The following is a 22,377-nucleotide window of genomic DNA, read 5'->3' as shown; positions in this document are numbered from 1 at the left end:
TGGGTGCAGGGGAGTTTTACAAAGCATTAGAAAAGTCTTATGCAAGTTAAATCAAAGAGTGTGTTTTCTCAAGGCCATGTAAAGAAAATAAATACCTTCAGAATTTCATTAATGCATTTTTTTTATGTACAAGTTACTGCTTTCTAGTTTGCAGGTGAGTTTACATGGATTCCAGCTAACTTCTATGTGAAATCAGTTTATTGGAAGTGGACTTATTTTGCTCTGGGGTCTTTTTTGCGCTCAAGGGAAGGAGTTGCGGAATTGAGATAGTATAAAACAGGCTTGAAAGAAGAAATATTACTTCATTGCTAGACTGATAGTTGGAGTGGACAGAAGCAGACAAGAATTTTAAGTTCACATGTTCTTTAGATGTCCCAGACATACTTGGTTTCCCTTGGTTTGTTACTCTTACAAAAAGGAAGTCCCTATTGTAAATGGGCATTTGAATATGGGAGGTATTAATGGCACAACTTGGATCTGAGCTTTTAGCTTTTTGGATCTCTGCTTTGCCAGCTGACAGTTGTTTATTTTAGCAGGGCAGAGGAAGGGGATTACTGTCAAGCCAAGTCAAGACGTTGGCAAAAAAACTTTGGGCAAGTTGGCAGAATAGGGTTTTGGTGATCCTTAGTTCCTCTACATACTCAAAAATTGTTTTACTTCTTGGTCAATTCTTACATCCCTAGCTGAGGCAAATTCAATAACTCTTAGGAGAATTTTGGTTTGTTTTTTCTTTCCCAAATGTGTACTTACGTCTGTTTTAAAGGTCTGGTAAGGAGTGATTACTCTAGCAAGGACTGAATGCATGTGAACCTACAATCTTGAGGAAGTTGGTGGTTAAGCTGCTATTCAGTTTCACAGGATTTGATTCAAAACGTTACTGTTTCTCCTGCTTGTGTGCATTTTAGATGCTTTCTCCTTAGACTGTTTCTCCCTTCTTTCCCCTGCTGTGCAAACCTTGTCATAGTTTGCAAGCTTTGCTCTTAGGTGTAGTCTTTCATATTTCTTTTTCATAAATGACTAAATAGAAGTTTTGCTGAATATTCTAATTTGTCCTATCTTATTGTGTATTCCAGCTACTACTCCTTGGTTTGAGTCTTACAGAGAGTGCTTTCTTCAGTCCATGCCTGCGTCAGATCATGAATTCTTAAACCACTATGTTGCATGTATCCTTTGAGTGTTACAGATCTCTGTAAAGCCTGTTCAAACTGGCTGCAGAAATGTGATGTAGCAGACTTGGAAGTTGAGTGTTACAGATCTCTGTAAAGCCTGTTAAAACTGGCTGCAAAATGTGATGTAGCAGACTTAGAGATTTTGCAATAACTGTTTTTGCCATTATGATTTGACATAAGCTTTTTCAATATGTGTGACTGTACATATTCATTTTCTAAGGGGGTCAGGGTTTTCTTTCTTTGGTGACTTTTTTTTGACCGTACTTTTTTTTTTTGTCAAACTGAACTTTATTACCTGTAAACTAAACTTCCTTACCCTAAAGCACTTTCAGCTGTAGCTCTCAAGGTATCTGTTGACTGTCCCTTCTGTACAGCAGAGGCTGGTGTGTTTGAGGATGCACCTGCTGCTTTTTATTGCTTTTTCTAGCAGATGGAGGGGGGAGGTTGGGTGAGGGTGTTTTGGAAAATTGGTGAACTTCGAGCTATTTTGGACAAAAAGAAGTCTGGAAATTTTCTAAGGGGGTCAGGGTTTTCTTTCTTTGGTGACTTTTTTTTGACCGTACTTTTTTTTTTTGTCAAACTGAACTTTATTACCTGTAAACTAAACTTCCTTACCCTAAAGCACTTTCAGCTGTAGCTCTCAAGGTATCTGTTGACTGTCCCTTCTGTACAGCAGAGGCTGGTGTGTTTGAGGATGCACCTGCTGCTTTTTATTGCTTTTTCTAGCAGATGGAGGGGGGAGGTTGGGTGAGGGTGTTTTGGAAAATTGGTGAACTTCGAGCTATTTTGGACAAAAAGAAGTCTGGAAAGGTGCCTAAATGCTTTCACTGTGTTTTGTTTTTTTTTTTTTTAAGTAAAACTTAGGTCCAATTTACTTGTCTACAGGGAAAATAAAAATATGCACTGTTTCATGATGTAGCTGGTGTTTAGCTTTACAGTAACTATAATGCTGCAGGTTTCATAACACCTACTCTCTTCCTAAGAGTAGGAACTACAACTTTTTACTGTACTTTATCATTTCAGTATGGTGGAACAGGTATGTTAGTAGCCAAATTTGTGCAGAACTAAGTTGCCAAAATATTGATTCTGGGCTTGTAAACGTTAGTAATGTTAAAAGTGCAACTTGCTTTCTTGCTCTTCTGAATTAATGTCTTTGATTTGGTGATTAGAATAACAGAGCAGGATGTTCCTTATTAATAATTTTGTAGTTGCATTAAGGTAAATATCTGGGCACTTCTGCTTTTTAATCAGAAGAAGTTGCTGTGTTTACGAATACTGGCTGTTACTGTTGCTCGGTGATAACATGAAGTCCCAACTCTCCTTGGACGTTGAAAACTCAAGTACACTGGGGGTGAATTTCAGTTGTATGTTTCATTATGTAAACAGTTGGTCTGTGAAAACTTAAATGAACTATTAGCTAATATGCATCATCTTAAAATTGGATTAAATATCATAATTGGAGCAAAATCCTGTTTCATATCATGTTACAGTTGTTAGTTAACTGACTGTTTAAATGGTGGTTTTTACTGAGATTAAGGCCAAATTCTAATTGCACATATTTTTGTGCTAGTGTGTTTTTTAGGCTTAAAATAGATTAGTACAATGTTTTTTCTATATGCTTCCTATTTTATTATATGATTGGTGGTTGTTCCTGGGTTCTTTTGGCAAATGTCCTTAACTTGAATTCAGGTATGCTTGTAGTTTCTTCCAGTGAACCGGAGCCTGTGGAGCAATTTCTGAAGCTGTCTCAAGAACAACATCGAATTCAGCATAGTAATGAATACTTATATCCCAAGTGGTTTATACCAAACACGCTCAAATACTACGTGTTACTCCATGATGTAAGCGCAGGAGAAGAACAAAGGTGGGCCTTCTGCCTTCACTGAACTTACAGATTAACTCTTTGGCTGAAATGTTTGTATTTATAAAGTCTATTGAGATTAGACATATAACAGGATCCATTAACTAGTAGGCTGAATATTATCAAGGTAGATTTCCTTAAGCGTTATTTTTAGAGCGGTTTCTTATATTCCTTTAAAAAGGAAAGAATCAATCCTAGCTTCTTGAAGTAGATGCTTTCTCTGCTGGGTCACCAAACTAATTCTCAAAGATTCTCAGTTTCACTCTTGCATAAGAACTGCTTTAAAAATAGGAGAATTTTCCTTTTAATCCCTATGGATAATAGTCTAAAATAGCTTGTTGCAGTACACACCTAGAATTGGTTTGACAGGATAAATGTTGGTTTTTTTTTTTCAGAGCTGACTCCATTTATGAAGAGATGAAGCAGAGGTATGGAACTCAGGGATGCTATTTGCTGAAAATAAATTCTCGGGTGTCTAATAGAGGAACAGATGAACAGATACCTGATCCTTGGAGTCAGTATCTTCAGAAAAACACTATCCAGAACCAGGTATTGTAGTATTCTAAAAACAATTCCTAAGGTGGACATGAAAGGCCTTTTTAGTTGTGTCAAACTCTTCCTTTATGTGTGTGTTTCTACAACATGGTCTAATACGCAGTCAAGATATTTCTAATATAGCTATGACTTTTTGTGAGAGCATAAGGTGAGTGCCCTCTCAAAGAACTGTCCTCTGTGCTACTTAAATCGACAGTAAGGAGCACTGAAATTCTAGACTGTCAGAAATAGACTGACAGGAGCACCGAAATAATAGACTGGTGCTTTATGCACTGGTGAACAGGTGACCTCAGAAGTGTCCTATTCAAAGGAACTTTCTACCTTCACTTTGATTAATTTTCTTCACTCTTAAAATTTGTTTTTTTTTCCAGCTCTTCTGTACTTCACTAAACAGCGTGGGTGTGTTTTGTGGGGGGATGTGTGTTTTTCTTGTAACTTCTTGCAGTCCAGTCTGGTTTGTCATCTGCTAAGATGGCAAATAATAATGTGTTAGCTCAGAATCCTGAGTTCAGTTTGCCATAAATATCTGTATTTTTGGCTTCAGTACTAAAAGTATTCCTCCTTAAGTTTGCTTTTAGACTGACCTTCAGTTTTAACTGCGTCTGATTAAAAGGTTGGTTTGTGGAATTATAGTTCTTTACCAATCCTAGCTGGCACTGGAGAGTCAAAACATCTCATATTCTGTAAACTAAGAGGACCAGTAATGTTTCACCATAAACTAATTAGTTCTTTTTTCCATCCCATGTCAACTGTCCAACATGATATTTTTTTTTTTGTATAATCTTGTTCAGCAGTTGCTTTAGGGAGCATATTTTCACTGCTTGTAGGCATAGTTGAGGTGGCTGGCTTTAGTTGACAGTGAAGCTGTTTGAACAAGCCAGAAGATACTTGCTTCCTTTGTTGGTGAATATAACTTTCATCTTCACAACAGGACACATTCTTAAAGCCTCACAAACTACTTCAGAAATAAATACATACAAACAAACATGCTCTCTTAATAATTCAGCTAACTGTTATCAAACTTATCAAGTACTATCGACTGAGACTTGTGTGTGTGCTCTAGTATTCTTAAAATTCTGACTCTGTTTTCTCTCACAGGATTGCTATGAAGATTGTCCTTATACTGTCATTTCAAACAAGAATACTGATCACTTGATATCAGATGGCTTAGACAGTGAAATGAAAGGTATTTTTATAACTTCTATCAAAACATCGATGTGAAAGCATTTATACAACTGTCTCGTGTCTTGGAGAGTAATCACTTGGGTGATTTGTTAGGCAATTCAAAGTGAGGATTTTCTGAATGCTCAAAAGTAGTGTAACCTGGTGTCCACAAAGAAAAGTTCTGTGGTGCTGAGTGTACTGGATTGGTGGTAATCAGTAGATGTCAAATTAATGTGTGGCCCTTTTTGAAAATTAAGGCAGCTGTGTAGGATTCAGGTGAGAAACATCATTAAGTAGGGAAGAAGTGGAGGTACCCTGTGCTGTCTGACCCGACTCAGCCCAGATCCTTCAGACATGTGAGAGACCTAGCATGTGTAGGAGAGTCTGCAGTTGCCTAAAAAGTGGCTTTCTAGGGCCTTACAGCCCAGATGTAGTCTGCAAGCTACTGTGTGAATTTTAGATGCCCTGCTATACGTTTCATGAGTAAAATCCATTAAGGATTTGCTTTCACAGCTCATCTTTGCTCAGTGCTAGCTAGGGCTAGATAAAGCAAACTGATTTTCTCTTATAAAAAGGAATTAATGAGAGCTATTTAAGTTTTAGAGTGAAACGTCTCAGTCTAGTTCGGATAGATAGATGCAGTAGTCATCAGCAGCCCTTTTCACTGAAATAAGAATTTTGGAGGAAGTTACTTTACATCATGACTGCTTGGAAGGGCATGGAAAATGAGTTTGGTTTTTTTAACCAGAAGCAGAAAAGAGCCAGTGGATCTAACAGAGCCATTGTAGTAACTGCTGCATTTCCAACTTTTCATGAACATTTGACTTTGTTTTTACTTGGGGATCCTTTGCACTGTAGTTGAGAATCAAAAATGTACTTATTTAGCCATGTTGCTATTCCTGAGATTCCATGAGCTTTCTGAAGAGTTTTAGGATTCCTGTAATACTCAGGTAGTGGTCTGCTGCTGTCTGCTCAGCATCGATCTGTAGCGCAGAACAATTGGCGAATAGCTTTGCTTAGCAGAGTTCTGAGTAAGGAAAGCTTTAAAGTAGGTTAATAACAATGATATTTTAAAACCAAAATGTATAAGGAACTTTATACTTACTGAGGTTTTTGTTTCAATCTTTCAATAGATGGCCTGTCAAATAACTTTAAGACTCACCCCCTTCAACTGGATCATCCCAGCGGCAGTCTGGATAGTACGGACTACATGAAGGCTACTGCATCATTGCAAGACTCAAAGAAATCAAATTCTGGAACACCTCATGGTGCTTGTTTAACACTCACAGATCACGATCGAATTAGACAGTTCATACAGGAATTCACATTTAGGGGACTTTTGCCACATATAGAGAAGACAATTCGGCAACTTAATGATCAGGTCAGTTTACTTTTAAAAATACTTTGTGATGTAATAAGGAAAAACAGTTGGGCTATAAATCCAGTTACCCAAAAGTCTGTTTTGAAATTATTACTTCCCTCTGCATCTAATGATTCAATGATGTTATTGAAAACTGTTAGTACATTTAAGAGAAATAGCCAAAATCATAATTTTTACTCCATTTGTCTTTTAAAAAAACAAAACTGAAGAACAACTTGTATCATCAGAGCTTCAGTGCAAGGTGGCTTCTTGGTGAAAGCCTGTCCTCACTCCTAAGTTCTTAATATTTTATGCTTCTGGAATGATTTTGGCATGAGGAACAAAATGTACATTAGAACACACAAAAAAAGTGTGTATTCATCGATTGTCTGCAAAAGAGCTGTTTACTTCCACTGCTACTTCTTGATGGGAGGGTGGGAGAAATGCATGGACACACTAAATCGTGCAATTCTGTTTTAATCTCAGCAGTTTTTGCAACTGAATATTCTCTCAAGCTAAGATTTTTATTTTTAAGAGCGTTAGTTAATATTATGCCCATGTTAAGTCAAGGACATGCATTAAAATTGTTTCTATCACAGTAAGGTCCTTTCTTTTGTTAGTGTTTCACTCTTGTCTTATACAGTCGGAGAGATAAATTGACGTAGATTAGTTTGTATATGCTGACTGGGTTTAAACTTGAAAAATTTTAGGACAAAATATTAAAAAAAAAGGTGCATTCATAAAGTGTAGAAAACAGTCTTACTAGTAGGGATGTAGTAATATGTTCCTAGTCATGGGAAGAACAGCGTGATATTACGTTTTCAAAAATTATCCTCCGAAAGAGATGTAGTTTGCCTTAGATCTCGGGAACAGTAATTCCATGTGGAAGCTTCCTCATTAATGGAAATTATCTAAAAGAATACTGTTGTGTAACCTCCCTTGCAGGTATGACTGTACCCTTGACACTTGAAATCAATGTTTGTAGTGTGCTTTAGGTGGGTGGTGTTGGGCAGAGGGTTCTCTCTTGAAGTAAGCACTTAATCTAGATTTTTAGGTTGGAGTGATACCAGAAATTAGATATTATGTTGTATTTCGAACAGATACATCAATGTTTCAGTTTTTAGGACTAAGATGTCTGCAGTTTACAGCAACAATAGTGAAACTCAGCTGCCTGACATAAAATGAATATATGAGTTGCAACTTCTATGTCAGTGTCAGTGATTCATTCTGAAGGAGTGTGCTATTACTTATTTGATTGGTTTTGGTTATTTGTGTTTAATGGAAAAAAACCCCAGAATTTGGAAAGCCTTAACGAAGCTTGAGGTTTTTATATTAGTTTAACTTATATTAGTATGTCACTTGTAATGTAGTACTCTAAATTAGTGTCTTTTTGCAGTTAATATCCAGGAAGGGCTTGAGTCGATCACTGTTTTCTGCTACTAAAAAATGGTTTAGTGGCAGCAAGGTTCCAGAGAAAAGTATCAATGAACTGAAGAATACTTCTGGTTTGCTGTAAGTAATTTCAGTCCTTATCTTCAGATATAAACTGAAAATAAGCTTCTCTTTTTTGGGGGAGGGAAGGCCTGTGTTTATTTGATGGTGTTCTGCAAGGTGAACTAAATCAGCAGTATTTCAAGACTTTAACTGGAGAAATCATCAAAAGTACTGTGCCTAAAACTGTACAATAAAGGGGTAGCAGAAGTTAAAGAAAAAGGGGATAAAAGAAATTGTTTAGAGCTGCTTTCCTGATATATTTACAGTGAAGCTTTCTAAGTTACAAATAACATGGTTTTAGGAGTAATAGTAATAAAAAGAAACAATGGTCTGCTCTAAGGGATTTTTTTTTTTTAAGATTTGTACAAGCTTTTGCTTATTTAAGCCAAACACCATGTATAGGTATTTTTGTTTAGGTAACTATGTAATTTACTGTAATTTACTACAGTTGATTGACTGTTAAGCATATGGTCTTTGCAAGTGTGTTTGAGAGCTAAATTAAGGGGAATTTCATACTTTCTGCACCTGTGTTTTACATGAAAAACAGGTTTTAAATTTTACCAGAACACTTATTCTGTATGCTTTGTAATTTCCCTCTGTAAATGAGGACGTATAATCACGAAAAGCATTCTCTTCAACTGTCTTAATTGCAATGGAAAAGGTCTAAATAGTTCTTGGATATTACTTTGCCAAAGTTAATGTCCCTGACACTTACCTCCAACTTTAAATTCAATTGTTGTGTGTCTTTGGGCTCATAATCAAGATGTTAAGTTCAATTTTCTGTATTGAACTGGTAAACATGGTTTGCATCCTACAAAGTTTGACTAACAGCTCTGTGAAAATGTAATTGACCTTCACTGAAGTGATTCATACATATTTGACTAATCAAAAGACAGAATGATGCTTGCGGAGGACAGGAACTTGCCCAGTGTCTTGGAATCAGGCATAGTTTTTTAGTGGATTTTCTTTCTTTCAAAAGAAATTGGCAGGAAATTACTACATCTAGATGAACAGTCAAAGTCTTTTTTTTTTTTTTCTTATACAGCTCTGTTCAGCTGTAACAATCTTACTAAGCAGTTTCAATGATAGCTGCATACTTTTTTCAGTATTTCTTGGCTAAGAGGAATGCTTGCTTTGAATGTTAGTGGAACAGTGAATCTCATTCATGGGGGGAGGTCGGACGAGATGACCTTTGGAGGTCCCTTCTGGCCTGGACCATTCTATGATTCTATGAAAGTAGGGAGTGAAACTAAGTTACATGTGATGGAAAGGACTCAGCTTCACTTTTCTTAGCTGTTTTTTGGGTAAGGCTGAAGGAATGCAATTTTTATTCCTACTCTATGAATAGAAATTAAGATGAGAGGGGAAGACTTTATAGAGCATGCCTTGCTCTATTTATTAAAATTATGACTTTGAATTTAAATATTTGTATTTATAGGTATCCACCAGAAGCACCAGAGCTTCAAATCCGGAAAATGGCAGACTTGTGCTTTTTGGTTCAACACTATGAACTTGCCTATAGCTGTTACCATACAGCAAAGAAAGACTTCTTAAATGATCAGGCAATGCTTTATGCAGCTGGAGCACTGGTTGGTACTTTGCATAACATAAACATTCTGTGAACTTTTCCTAATAATCTCTAATATTTGTCTGAAGGTAACAAAATGCAATCTCTTCCCTCCACCTCCAAATTTATAAGGGTCTTGCCAAATTTGCTGCATATCTTTAGGAAATCCTAAAATGTTCTCAAATGTATTGGCTGTTGTTTTATAAAGGGAATAAAGGTGTGGAAAAAAAAAAGAAGGCTTAATTATTAAAATGTGAAATATGGAAAGGAGAATACCTAGAATGCAAATTCCAGCAAAATGGATGTTTAAACTTGTAGCCTCATAACTCAAACAGGTGTGAAATAATTTTATAGTATTTCTTTTAGACTTTGACAAAATACTTATTTGCCAGGAAGCCAAGACCATGTCACTATAAATATGGTATTGTACCTTGGTTTTGCTTAAGACTCTTGAGTGGTACAGTTCAAGTATGTCACTACTGAACTTCACTGTAGACACCTCATTACTCTTGAGAGTGAAGATATATGTGACTAAAATAATTTTCAGTAAGATAAATGGGAGCACTGGGGAAAAATAAGAAGCTTGATTCAACAATTGTTAGAAGTGATGTTTTGCAGGCTTTAGTCTGGTTAATTTGATTAAATTTGAAACTTTACTTTGTAGAGCTATGGAAGCATTCTTGTAGGCACGGTCCCGTCTTGATGTAAAACCTTTACGTGAATGTGTATTTTTGCAATACAGAGTTCCTCTGCATTTGGATAATCTGAAAAGTTATCTTAATTTCTTAATGAATGGTTTGTAGAGGTCTTAATTATGAATTTTTGCAACCTACCAGTTTTAGTCCTTTTTTAGTGCAGAAAACCTTTGTTGTCTTATCTTCACTCCATAAGGAAAGATGTAAAATCTTCAGAGTGTTTACTAGTGCTTCCTTGGAAGCTGAGAACGTAACTTCATTTAAGCAAAACTCAGAAAATGGTGGTCCTCTTTAAAATACGTGGTAGTGCTAATTTATCAGAAAGATTGTTCCTGCAATAGGTGATTATCTCTTGGACTTGTAGGGCAGTACTGAATCAATGCTTCTGCATAGTGTTGGGGGTGCCATTGAGTGAAACACTTCTGTGAGGGCATATAACTCTCTTGCTGCTGTCTGGTTAATTACAAGCAGAGCCATAAATAGGCTATTTTAATAAACCTTTTATGAATTGTACTATGTTGGATACACTTTTATGTGCCAGTAACTGATTATATGAAGATGTCAAATGAGTAGCTAAAACATGTTCCTCAGCATTTTGAGGCTTACAGTTTGTTGAAAAAACTGCAGTGACAATCCTGAATTTCCCTTGTAGGAAATGGCAGCAGTATCAGCTTTTCTTCAGCCTGGAGCTCCTAGACCGTATCCTGCTCACTATATGGAAACAGCGATTCAGACCTACCGAGATATCTGCAAGTATGTTGTTTGCTTTTGTATTGATCTAATGAATGTTCAAAGACCCGGTGGCTTAACTTTCTTCCTCGGCACAGTGAAAGATGACAGAATGATGGTAACCTTTTAAACAGTAAGGTGTGTTAGTTTATCTAGGATAACGCTGGAAGGGGATCTATGCCATTCTTAATAGTGCTTATTAAACCTGTGTATTGGATTTATGTGGCAAGATTTTGGTGGTGGGGTGGTTGCGGGGATGGCTTCTGTGAGAAGACATCAGGAGCAGCCCCCATATTGGACAGACCCAGTTTTCACCCAGTTTCAAAATGGACTTGCTGCTGCCCAAAGCTGAGCCTGTCAGCAGCGCTGGTGGTGCCTCTCTGATAACATACTTAAAGGTTAAAAATTGCTGTGTGGCAGCTGTGAGAGGAGTGAGAAATGAGGAAAAACAGCCCTGCAGAGACTAAGGTCAAGGAGGAAGTAGAGGGAGGAGGTGCTTCCCTGCAGCCTGTGGCCGAGACCATGGTGAAGCAGGTTGTCACCGTGCAGCCCATGGAGGACCACAGTGGAACAGGGATCCACACTGCAGCTTGTGGAGGACCCAATGCCAGAGCAGGTGGATGTGCCCTGAAGGAAGCTGCAGCCTGTGGAGAGCCTACATCAGAGCAGGTTCCTACAGGAACTGGGGGGCCCATGGGGAGCCCACACTGGAACAGTCTGTTCCTGAAGGAGTGTACTCCGTGGAAAGGACCCATCCCGGAGCAATTCCTGAAGAACTGTATTTGTGGGAGGGACCCCACACTGGAGCAGGGGAATAATGTGAGGAGGAAGGAGAAGCAGAGATGAAATGTTATGAACCAACTGCAACTCCTTTTTGGTGTCCCCCTGGCCCAGTTGTGGGGAGGAGGAGGTAGAAGAGTTGGGAGTGAAGTTGAGCCTGGGAACAAGGAGTTGAGGGAAGGCTGGCAATAAATTATTTTAATCTTCCCAAAACCGAGTCTGTTTTGCCTGTGACTGTAACTGGTGAGTGATCTCCTTGTTCTTAGCGCATGAGCTTTTTAATCTAATTTTCTCCCCCTGTCTTGTTGAGGAGGGTGTGTGATAGAGCAGCTCGGTCAGCCCAGCACAACTTGTTGCTGGCTGTTGGACTTCCCATTTATCAGATCATTTAGTTGGTTGGATCATTTTAGTTGGTGGTATTATAAAAACAGTACTGTCCTCAAAAATGCTCTTTAGCTTTGACTTCTGAAAAGCTGTTGTTATAGCAGGATAAGACACTTAATGTGTCAATCTGTATGTGGTTGTTTGCAGGGGATGAACTTTCATATTTTATTTTAAGAAGGGTAAACAACAGAACATGAGTCTGATGTGATGTGGAGAAAACTTGTCAGATTTGAGGTGAAAAGTGTTCCATGGTTTATTTTGATAAATATTAATGAATACATTTATGTTTTTGCTTTAGGAACATGGTTCTGGCTGAACGCTGTGTGCTGCTTAGTGCTGAAATCTTAAAAAGTCAAAGCAAATATTCAGAGGCAGCTGCTCTTCTGATTCGTTTAACCAGTGAGGTAAAACATCTAGTAGCTTTTTCCACTCTTGTCCTTCCCCCTTTGTTTGCTTACCCAAACGTTTCTAGGTTAAATTCTAATTCTTGTCCTGTGATATTTGCTAGCCAAAGGTAGCAAATCAACTGGAGTAATGCATGAAGTGAAGAAAACTGTTACACTTCCAGTGAAGAAACTAGTACTGCTATTTTTTTTAGTCAGGTGACTTGCTTGACTTCTTTAAACATCTAAATGTGTGTTAATGTTATCTTTGAATTTATAACTAATTTTCTTTGACATCTGCTTAGCTCTTGTATGATGTACTTTCAGTTTAAGAACTCATGGATTAAAAGTATTAGCATGGCTTGCCAGAGCCATAATGGATACTATCACACACAATCAAAAGTTCTGTATAGTTTAAGTAACTATGGTGTTATTGTAGCTGAGCTGCTATGAATTGTTGGAATCTTACTGTGTAAGAGAAAGCTAGTCTGAACACTTCTGTAATATTAACTGATGGAAATTAAGGATGGAGTTAGCTTCTAAGAGCCCAGAAAGGGTTGTTGAAAAGGAGTGAAACAAATCTAACACCAATAAAAGTATAGCATCTTCTGTGTAGCTTGAGAGGGAAGTCTAACTAGCGGTTAGTTCTCTCTTTGTGGTCAGCTTCACCAAATGTGATGCTTTTGAGACTTTTCCTGGGCCAGATTAAGTATTGAATAAACTTTTTAGTTCTCTAAGTTTCTTTCTAAAGTATCTTTGTAGCTTCATTCTTGCCCTTTAAGCTTAAGCTTCCTACCAAAACTTACATGAATGGTATTGAGTTATTTAAGCAAGGAATTTAAATAGTATTGGCTCTGAAGAATCATTTTACAACTTAAAATCATATGTATTGTGCTTGTGGTGCCTTTTGGCAGTTGCAAGGAAAGTCTTCATAGGATACTATTTAGGTATCTTGGGGTGTATTTGTAGTCCAGACCCATACTTGGACATCACTGATAGTGTGGAGTTCAGTTGTGGTAAAATCAAGTAGGTTCTGTTCTGTTTGGTTGAAATAATACAGCTGTGCCTTGGCATGAGAAGGGGGTAACAATAGGAAGTTGTACATTATTAAGAAATCATCCTGCTTCTTGTGATACAAATTCACTAATTTCTACTGCTCCCTCTATTTTCCATCATTCTAGTAAAGCTCTTATTTTTTATTTCTAGCCTTAACTTCTGCAGGGAGAGGGAGGGGAAAAGGTAGCAGAGTGCTTCAGAGGTAATGGCAAGTGTTAGAAACAGTAGCCTGAGTAACTGAAAAAGCAGAAAGTACTACTTTTGTCACTCATAGTGAAACAGGTTGCTATATAAATCTCTTCACTGGAAAAAAAACTACCAGCGTGTTTGGTATTGAACACTATGCATGTAACAGTGAAAAATACTTTTAGCCTTTTATATGCATGTATATACACATAATGTTTGTATATAAAGAACCTTCATCTTTACAGCACTGTTAAAGATTGTCTTTGTTAGGATTAAAACAAGGCCACTGTTACCGTGTTTATATTAAACTTTAAGGCTAATTCTCCTTCTTGCTTTTAAATAGGATTCAGATCTTCGCAGCGCACTTCTGTTGGAGCAGGCAGCACATTGCTTTATCAACATGAGAAGTCCCATGGTTAGAAAGTTTGCATTTCATATGATACTGGCTGGCCATAGGTTTAGCAAAGCAGGCCAGGTAAGTATTACCTTTCCACATGGAAAATATGCCTAGAATTTGATACTTACTCTGAAAATAGACTTTTGTATTAGGCAGAAGTATTCAGCTGTGTGATCTTCTGAAAATGACTTCTGCATTGGTCAACACAGTCTTTTACTTGTGTATTTGAAGTAATGCTGAAGATCACTGACTTGAATCTGAAGTGGCGTGTGTTTTCTTCTCTGGTCTCAATCTTATACACAGTGAAATATGAGGCTTTTTATTTGGGTGAAGGAGTGTTTTTACTCTCGAGATAAGAGTGAGTTGCAGGAGTTAGGGATTTGCTAAACTCTTATTATAATAGCATAATTTAGATATCTGCTTTTCCTCGGCCTTAACGACATAGTTTTTAGCAGAGGCACAGGTGTATGAACAGTTACTACAAGACAAACCAAAGCATCTCTTTATGGCTGCTTAAACTTAAGTAGCTGTTAAACCAATACAAATCAGATTGGTTTTACTTCAATTCACATTCCTGTGCAGGCAGCTCTAACTGTAGTAAATAAACTCAAAGTTTTTTGGACATAAGTTGTGTGCTTTATTTCTGCTTCAGTTGTGGGATAGCCTCTCTAAGGATAGCTTGTGCCCAGTTCCTGCTGAGGTTAGTCACTGGAGTTCAATTATAGAGCTGGACCTGAATGCAGTCAATTTCAGTTTCCTGATAAGCTACAAGAAATAAGATAGCTGACAGAAATATTTGTATTGCAAGTTGGTAATACAGGAGAATCCAGCCATCAGAGTTCTATTTGAAACAAAGTCCTGTGGTCTTGGGGGATGTTTTTCCATTCCAGTCAATCTTGTTTTTTATCCTTATAAGGATATTGTTATACTCTTGGCTTCTGTATTTAAAATCACAGATGTGAAGAATAGTGGGAGTATTCCCCCTGCCCTTAGTTTTCCTTATGCAGTAGTTTCCCTGTCTATTGTTATGAGTTACTGTTTTGGGATTATTTGAAAAGCCCTTTTTTTTTTTCCTCTTGCAGAAAAAACATGCCTTACGTTGCTACTGTCAAGCCATGCAGGTTTACAAAGGGAAAGGCTGGTCCCTTGCAGAAGACCACATTAACTTCACTATTGGTCGCCAGTCTTTTACGCTTCGTCAGCTTGACAATGCTGTGTCTGCCTTCAGGCATATTTTGATCAATGATAGTAAGCAACCTCCAGCTCAGCAAGGAGCTTTTTTAAGAGAATATCTTTATGTTTATAAGGTAAATGTCTCTTCATTGTCTTTATTCCTTGAGTAATCAGTAATTTTATTACTGGTAACTTTCTATTAAGTCATTAAATGATTTTTCTGTCATACCTGATTTGTTCCAGGGATTTTTTTATCTAGTTGATATCTTCATTTTTTACTTTAGGCTTCAAGTATGTTGCATCTTCTGTGTATTAAGTATACTTCCAATGATGGGTATTAGTGTGACTCTTTTTATGTCTTTTTATTACAGTAAAGTGAACCCTTCCTTTTAAGGGTCATGGCTGATGGCAGTTTGTGATAGTTGTTTCTTTTAGAGAAACTAGGTCTTTTATGTTCTGATCAATTTATCAAAAGCCTCAAAATTCATTATAATAAAAGTTTAATAAAGACTAGTTAACTCTGTCACCTTTTCTGGTACTATAAAGTACTCCCCATCCATATTGTAGTGGGTTTTATTTTTTAATAATGGGTTTTCATAGATTAAGTAACTCATTGAGTTGGCTCTAAGTTTGTGAGTGATTCAGGATTGTAGTATACTATGTACATTATGGGGTGTTTAGTGCTGTTATCACCACACAACTTGCAGACATGTAGTTAGTTACTGTCTCTTAAAAGTTGTAAACAGTTTTAATTGCACCACAATTTCTATGGCGTTTGCAAATTATGGTAGACCTTACTCAAGGCTGGCGTTTGAATCCCCAGCTTAGCTGTGGTGAGTGTCTTGTGCAATGGTGGTGCTGTAGCGAGCATAGTTGAACATGGTTTATCAAATTCTGAGTTAGATAAATCGTGTAACAGCCATAATAGTGATTAGACCATTATTCTTCTTTTTCCTTAAAGATTTAATGAACTTTAAAAGCTTACTGAAGGAAAAATGCTACTTCAGACTGTCAAACCAGAAGAAACTATCAAAAAAAAAAAAGGATTCATTCTATCTTAAAAATACCACCTGTTCAAAGTTTTGAGTCGTTATAACTTGGCTTCCTTGTTATTCAGTCACTAGGAATGTACAGCATGGACATCATGTATTTGTGTAATGGCATGACACTCTGTTTTCTTCCTTTGCTCCAGAATGTAACCCAGCTCTCACCTGACGGTCCCTTACCACAGCTTCCTTTACCTTATATTAACAGCTCAGCAACCCGGGTTTTCTTTGGGCATGATCGAAGACCGGCAGAAGGTTAGAAAATTTTATGTAAACAGATTGAAGCCCCTTATTTATAGAACCAAAATATATGCAAGAGTTGGTGTCATGTAAAATAAAAAATAAATCAATCATTATGTAAAGCTAATGTGACAAGGTAACTTCTTAAATTGGATTTTGAAAGAAAACTTAAGCTTAGTATCTACTCACTAGATGTTTTCAGACTTCCTGTGTAAATACAAAATCTGCATTTGCAGATGTGCTGACTTCCACTGTTTTTCACAGCTGGAAAGCTTCAATGCAAGTCTGTAATGAACTTCATGAAGGGGGTTATTAATGTTTTAGCAAATACCAGACTCTAGTGCCAATGCTAGAAATTAGCTTTACAGTTAACTTTCTCTTGGCTGAAATGTTTGAAACACTGATTCCTGAATGTGAAGTAAGCTGAGGGGAAATTCTTGTATAAACTAAGGTTATGCTGTGGGGGGCTGTATTCTGTCATAAAGTAAAAATAATCTGGAAGCTGAGTATACCATGTAGCATCCTAAAAGTCTTGGGCTTCCATGATCTGCAAATAGAAGTATACTCAAATTATCCTCAGTGTTGTCTTCCCTGTGTGTATTTGAAAATGTCTTGTAATTCACTGACTGAAATCAACTGTAACATAAAAATGTCAGTGATTAAGAATTGAACATATTTTAACAATACTTACTGAATTGCCAGTGCAGCCCCCTTGCAACTGTTGTGTACCACTTTTCATCTTCTAAGATTGCCTTACTCATACTAGGTGAAAAGCAGGCAGCTACCCACGTCAGTCTGGATCAGGAATATGACTCGGAATCATCACAACAGTGGAAGGAACTTGAGGAGCAGGTTGTTTCTGTGATAAATAAAGGAATAATACCTTCAAGCTTTCAACCAACACAGTTCTGTTTAAATCGCTACTCGGATAACTCCAGATTTCCACTTGCTGTGATAGAAGGTAAAGTTAATATTTATACGCTTCAGAAATAAAGTGAGGTAGATAAATTTGTACAGTATTTCCTGTGTTATTGTAGATTTAAACCAACCTTCTTGTATAAGTTGTTTGTACAGGAACAGTTTGAATTAGGTGAACGTTCAGATTGTGGTGAGGATAGCCTGTTGTCATTACTTTCTTGCACTTTTTCAATAGAGCCAATAACTGTAGAAGTGTCCTTCCGAAACCCTCTGAAAGTTCCGCTTCTGTTGACTGACCTCTCATTGCTGTGGAAGTTTCAACCTAAAGACTTCAATGTAAAGCATGATGGAGAAACAAAAGAGCTGGTAAGGAAAGCTTCATCCTTTTTCAAACAAAACCAAACAGCTACAATGGTAGAGTTTAAGTCTTAAGTAAATTTAAGTCTTCAAAATTCTGTAGTATGAAAACAGCTGGTTTAAGTGTAAATTTTAAAAAGGGCAAAAAAGTGAAGCAGCTACTGAATTTCTTTATGCATTGTTCAGAATTTCCTTTGTCCCCTATAAGGGACAAAGCAGCCAAGTTAACAAACATACTGTAATGAGTATTGTAAAGCTTAATGCAAAACAAAATACTTCCAACATTTCGTTGTCTGTGTAGTACATCTCTTTTGAGTCACGCTAGCCTTGACCAGCAGAAACTTACAAGGTCAATAGGTTTAGTATAAAGTACCTTTTTATTACTGGAGCTACTGTACGTAGTGAAATGGGTGTTCTGAAAAACTGTGCTAGTGTGGCATAAGAACATCTTGCTCTCTGGATGAGAAAAGTGAAAACTTACTGTATTAAAAATCAATGTTTTGAATACTTTAGATGAACTACCTACTACTGTTTAATTTAACACTTCAGCTAATACTGCCAAAACTTCCCTCTGAAGGTCTGTTCTCACATTCCTATTTTTAAGGTTTTAATGTGTTCTAATACTGAATATTACAGTAAATTCCTTAATTTGGTTTCCTGGCCAGAAGCATTTGCAGCATAGTGATCTCTAAAGGTGCTGTAAGTGTTTACCAGAGTTATGAACCTGGTTTCATATAAAAAAGCCTCAAGGATTACCATACGCTTTCCCTTCTGTTCTGCTCTGAACTGCTACTTTAACAATATAATAAATACTTCTGTGAGTATTAGTGAAATTGATTGGGAATAGTTCCAATTTATAGTGGTAAATATTAAACTTCTCTCAAATAAATGTTTACTGAGTGCTCTAGCTGCTGCTTTAATTCAAAAACCTGAGAAGCTGGGTACATAACACCTGCTGGTATGAACTGCTTGCAGTTTGAAACTGGTATGCTTTTTTTTTTCCTTAAGTACTTTAGGAAAGGTGTGGGAAGTAATATTTATGGTACTCTTTCTGCCTAGGAGTAATAATATCTGAAAAGTTGTTTCTTCTTTTCAGGGAACGTGCGATGATGATATGATAGGAACTGAAGCAATAGCAGAATTCTTAATTAATAGTGAGGAGACAAAAGTGGTAAGTACTATACTTTGTTTTAAAAATAGTTTTTTCAGTGTTGACCTTCAGGGTGGAGTTCAAACTTGTTATGATCTGAACTTAATGCTAAACTCGAAGACATTACTGATATACGGAATACTGGGAATTCTGAATCTCATTGAAATGTATAAATATCTGAAGGAAGGATGTGACAGGACAACAGGTAGTGGGCACAGACTAAAACATGGGAGGCTCCATCTCTCTGTCTGAGCATCAGGGAACACTTTTTTGTTTTTTGATTTTTTTTTTTTACTGGGATGGTGACTGAGCACTGGGCCTAGGCTGCCCAAAGAGATTGTGGAGTCTCCATCCTTGGAGGTAGCAAAAGCCATTTGGACATGATCCTGGGCAGCTGCGTGAGTTGAACAAGATGACCTCCAGAGGTTCTTTCCAAGTTCAACTATTCTGTGATTCTGCCTCTGGTAATGTTCATTTTTGTTAAAATTTAGGATTCTTTCCTAATGTAATGAGCACCAATGTGGACTGGTTTAGTAAGTTCTGTGTATGTGAAACTTTGAATCCAGTAAATGACCTGTAGTTATTTTGTGCAGTTACATCTGACACAACTATAAAGTAAATATAGCTGTGAGTGTCTTTAGCAATTGGACATTTAAATGTAATAATACTTTTTTCAAGTAGCAACAACAACAAAAATTTAACGTATCTCCACAGGCAAGACTAAAGCTCTTTCCCCATCAAACAGGGGAGCTACATATTCTGGGAGTCGTTTATAATCTTGGCACTGTTCAGGGTGCCGTGACATTAGATGGGATAGATCCTTCTGTTGGATTACAGACAGGTAAGTGTGTTATTCCCTTCAGTTGTGTGTCTCTGGAAGGGGGAGATGTGGTGTAGAACTAAATTCTAGTGTTCAGTGATTGAGTATCATGATGCAAGGCCTTCCTTCAGGTAAGGGTGTAGAAACAACTGGAACAGGAAAAGAATGAATTGGCACCTGTGGGTACCACTGGCACCTGTAGGTACTACTGGCACCATTGGCACCAGGTACCACTGGAAAGGAAGTAGCCTCTGCCAAACCCACACTTATTGTTCCTTTTAAATCTGGAAACTCTGAAACCATTAACAAAAAAATCAGAATTTAAAGATTTCATCTGTGCTATATTGAATATTTAACAACTCTCATTGACTCATTTGGCATTATTTTTTCTCTGGGTCTTTTTGCTTTGTTAGCTTTCAGCTTTAATGGAAATGAAGTTCTTTGCATAGATTCCCAAATTTAAAATTGGCTGATAAAATTTTTTTTTTTTGGCACCTTGACTTCATTTTAGTTCTTTCCCTTCTATTAACATATAAGTGACTTATTAATTGCATGTTACTTGATCTGTTTTGAGTCATTCATCTGAAACTGTGTCTCATAGGGAAAGTTTACTTTTTGGGGGAAATGAGGATTGAAGAGCATGTTTGAAAGCGTCTAAAAAATCATGAAGCTTGGTTAGCTATTGATGAACTGGACACTTTTGGAATTAAAAACATGTAGAGAGTGGTGGCCTGTCTTTGAATGAAATGAAGATGTTTTGGGTGACTCTTTTCTTCCAGCTTGGCAGAAATGGAGAAAGGAAATAAATGCCTTCATGTTCCAGCCCTCCTCCCAATTGTAGTCAAACTATAAGAGGTCAGAGGAAGTCCCCAGCAATGGATAACTGGCCCTCTGAACTTGCAAGAGCAATGTGTAATCTGTGACACTAAACTTTGAATAGCTCTTTGCCAGTGATGCTGCTTAATGAATGAACACTGCATGTGCTCAATAGCAGAAAAACAAAAATGATTTGTGAGATTCAGTAGGGAGTATTGGATCATTTCTCAGAAAATAGTTAGGAATTACTTTTGGAAAAAAAAAGTCAACCTTTTAAAAAATTATTTCAGGAAAGTTTGTCTCCAATGGGTTATCTGTACGAGGACGACAAGATTTAGAAATCCAAGGGCCTCGACTTAATAACACAAAAGAAGAAAAAACATCTATTAAATATGGACCTGATCGACGTTTAGATCCCATTATTACAGAAGAAATGCCTTTGCTGGAGGTATGTAGCTACTTTGTATTGGCAGTTTTGAACAAATAACTGAATTCAGAGCTTATAAATGTAATTCTAACAATGAAGTCTTAGACTTTGTTAAGGCTAAATCTTTCCAGTTAATTTCTGATCTGTCGGTGTCAAACTTGTGGGGATTTTTTTTCCAAGTGAAACTTGAGGCCTCTAAAATATTTTCTATCTGAAACTGTTATATACCATCTAAAATTTCAGTTGTCAGCTGAATTGTCAGCTTTTGCTCCCTCTCACCTTGAAATTCAGCTACAAGCAGAGAAGCTTTTTTCTGTTAGCTTGTCATTCATGTAGAACAGTTCTTCCAGTTTAGTTAATTAAAACACAGTGGTGTGTATTTACTGGGATTATTAAATGGTCTGAGTTACAGTTTAATGACAACACTCTATAGAATAGAATATTCCAGTTGGAAAGGGGCCTACAATGATCATCTAGTCCAACTGCCCGACCGTTTCGGGGCTGACGGAAAGTTAAAGCATGTTATTAAGGGCATTCTGAGGTGCCTCTTAAACACCGACAGCCTTGGGGCATCGACTACCTCCTAGATTATAGGAAACCTGTTCTAGTGTTTGACCACACTCTGTAAAGAAATGCTTCCTAGTGTCCAGTCTAAACCTCCCCTGGTGCAGCTTTGAGCCATTCCCATGTGTCCCATCACTGGACCCTGGTATCAGTACCTCCCTGTCCACTTCCCCTCCTTGGGAAGCTGTAGAGACCAATATAGTTTAAATATGTTGGTTGGTTTTTTAATGCCTGTTCCAAGTCTTGGATCAATGTTCAGGATTTTTCTTTTCTCCTGTTCTCTCCCGTACAGGTGTTCTTCATAAATTTTCCTACAGGGCTTCTGTGTGGAGAAATCAGGAAAGCATATGTAGAATTTGTGAACGTAAGCAAGTGTCCTCTTACTGCACTGAAGGTTGTGTCCAAGCATCCAGAATTCTTTACTTTTGGTGGAAATACTGCTGTTCTAACACCACTAAGCCCTTCAGCTTCTGAAAACTGTAGTGCTTACAAGACTGTTGTGACGGATCCTACCTCTGTGCGTACAGCACTGCTATCTTCAGCCTCTTCTGCAGACTTTGGGGTTGGCACAGGAGGTCAGCCTGAAGTAATACACGTCCCACTTCCTGATGCTGTTCTTCTTCCTGGGGCTTCAGTTCAGCTGCCGATGTGGTTACGGGGACCAGATGAGGAAGGCGTTCATGAAATTAACTTTTTGTTTTACTATGAAAGTATTAAAAGACACACAAAAATGTGGTAAGATTTTTATCTACTTTTTTGTCATGCATATTAGACACATTAATGTTGTAAGCATACATGTAAATCTTACTAAATTTCTCTCAACCGCTGTGATGATGTAAAAGGGGCTGTTACCTGATATTCTAAACAGTATTTTTTTTGTCTGTGTGATCCGGTTTCCATATGAAATTACATAGACTACACTGCTTCCATCAAAGTAGTAATTATTAAACTAATTTAGTAGAAGGAGGATTAATGGAATGCTGTTGAAACAAACTCTTTGCATTTAGTTTCTCTGGAAGCGCATCTTTCTGAGGCATATGGGGGGGGGGGGGGGAAAAGTATCTCTTTTTTTGTGTCTAAAAAACA

The 22,377-nt window shown here is 37.3% G+C and overlaps 1 protein-coding gene across 4 annotated transcripts in view; it reads left to right on the top strand.

Annotated features, from left to right (window-relative positions):
• The window catches only part of TRAPPC8 (trafficking protein particle complex 8), a 54,724-nt gene that overhangs the window by 11,129 nt on the left and 21,218 nt on the right, over positions 1-22,377 (top strand). For all 4 annotated transcript variants that reach the window (XM_014936978.1, XM_014936977.1, XM_014936976.1 and 1 more), the window contains 18 exons: positions 1,074-1,163; positions 2,859-3,033; positions 3,426-3,579; positions 4,684-4,771; positions 5,883-6,130; positions 7,506-7,621; positions 9,042-9,192; positions 10,518-10,618; positions 12,057-12,162; positions 13,727-13,858; positions 14,863-15,087; positions 16,146-16,254; positions 17,006-17,200; positions 17,393-17,523; positions 18,611-18,685; positions 19,379-19,505; positions 20,591-20,748; positions 21,584-22,026. In XM_014936978.1, coding sequence (XP_014792464.1) covers positions 1,074-1,163; positions 2,859-3,033; positions 3,426-3,579; positions 4,684-4,771; positions 5,883-6,130; positions 7,506-7,621; positions 9,042-9,192; positions 10,518-10,618; positions 12,057-12,162; positions 13,727-13,858; positions 14,863-15,087; positions 16,146-16,254; positions 17,006-17,200; positions 17,393-17,523; positions 18,611-18,685; positions 19,379-19,505; positions 20,591-20,748; positions 21,584-22,026 — 2,824 coding nt within the window. The remainder of the gene's footprint in view (positions 1-1,073; positions 1,164-2,858; positions 3,034-3,425; positions 3,580-4,683; positions 4,772-5,882; positions 6,131-7,505; positions 7,622-9,041; positions 9,193-10,517; positions 10,619-12,056; positions 12,163-13,726; positions 13,859-14,862; positions 15,088-16,145; positions 16,255-17,005; positions 17,201-17,392; positions 17,524-18,610; positions 18,686-19,378; positions 19,506-20,590; positions 20,749-21,583; positions 22,027-22,377) is intronic.

Source organism: Calidris pugnax, unplaced genomic scaffold (assembly GCF_001431845.1).
Source record: "Calidris pugnax isolate Ruff unplaced genomic scaffold, ASM143184v1 scaffold51, whole genome shotgun sequence".
Classification (NCBI taxonomy): Eukaryota; Metazoa; Chordata; class Aves; order Charadriiformes; family Scolopacidae; genus Calidris; species Calidris pugnax.
This window is presented reverse-complemented; position numbering and strand designations above follow the sequence as displayed.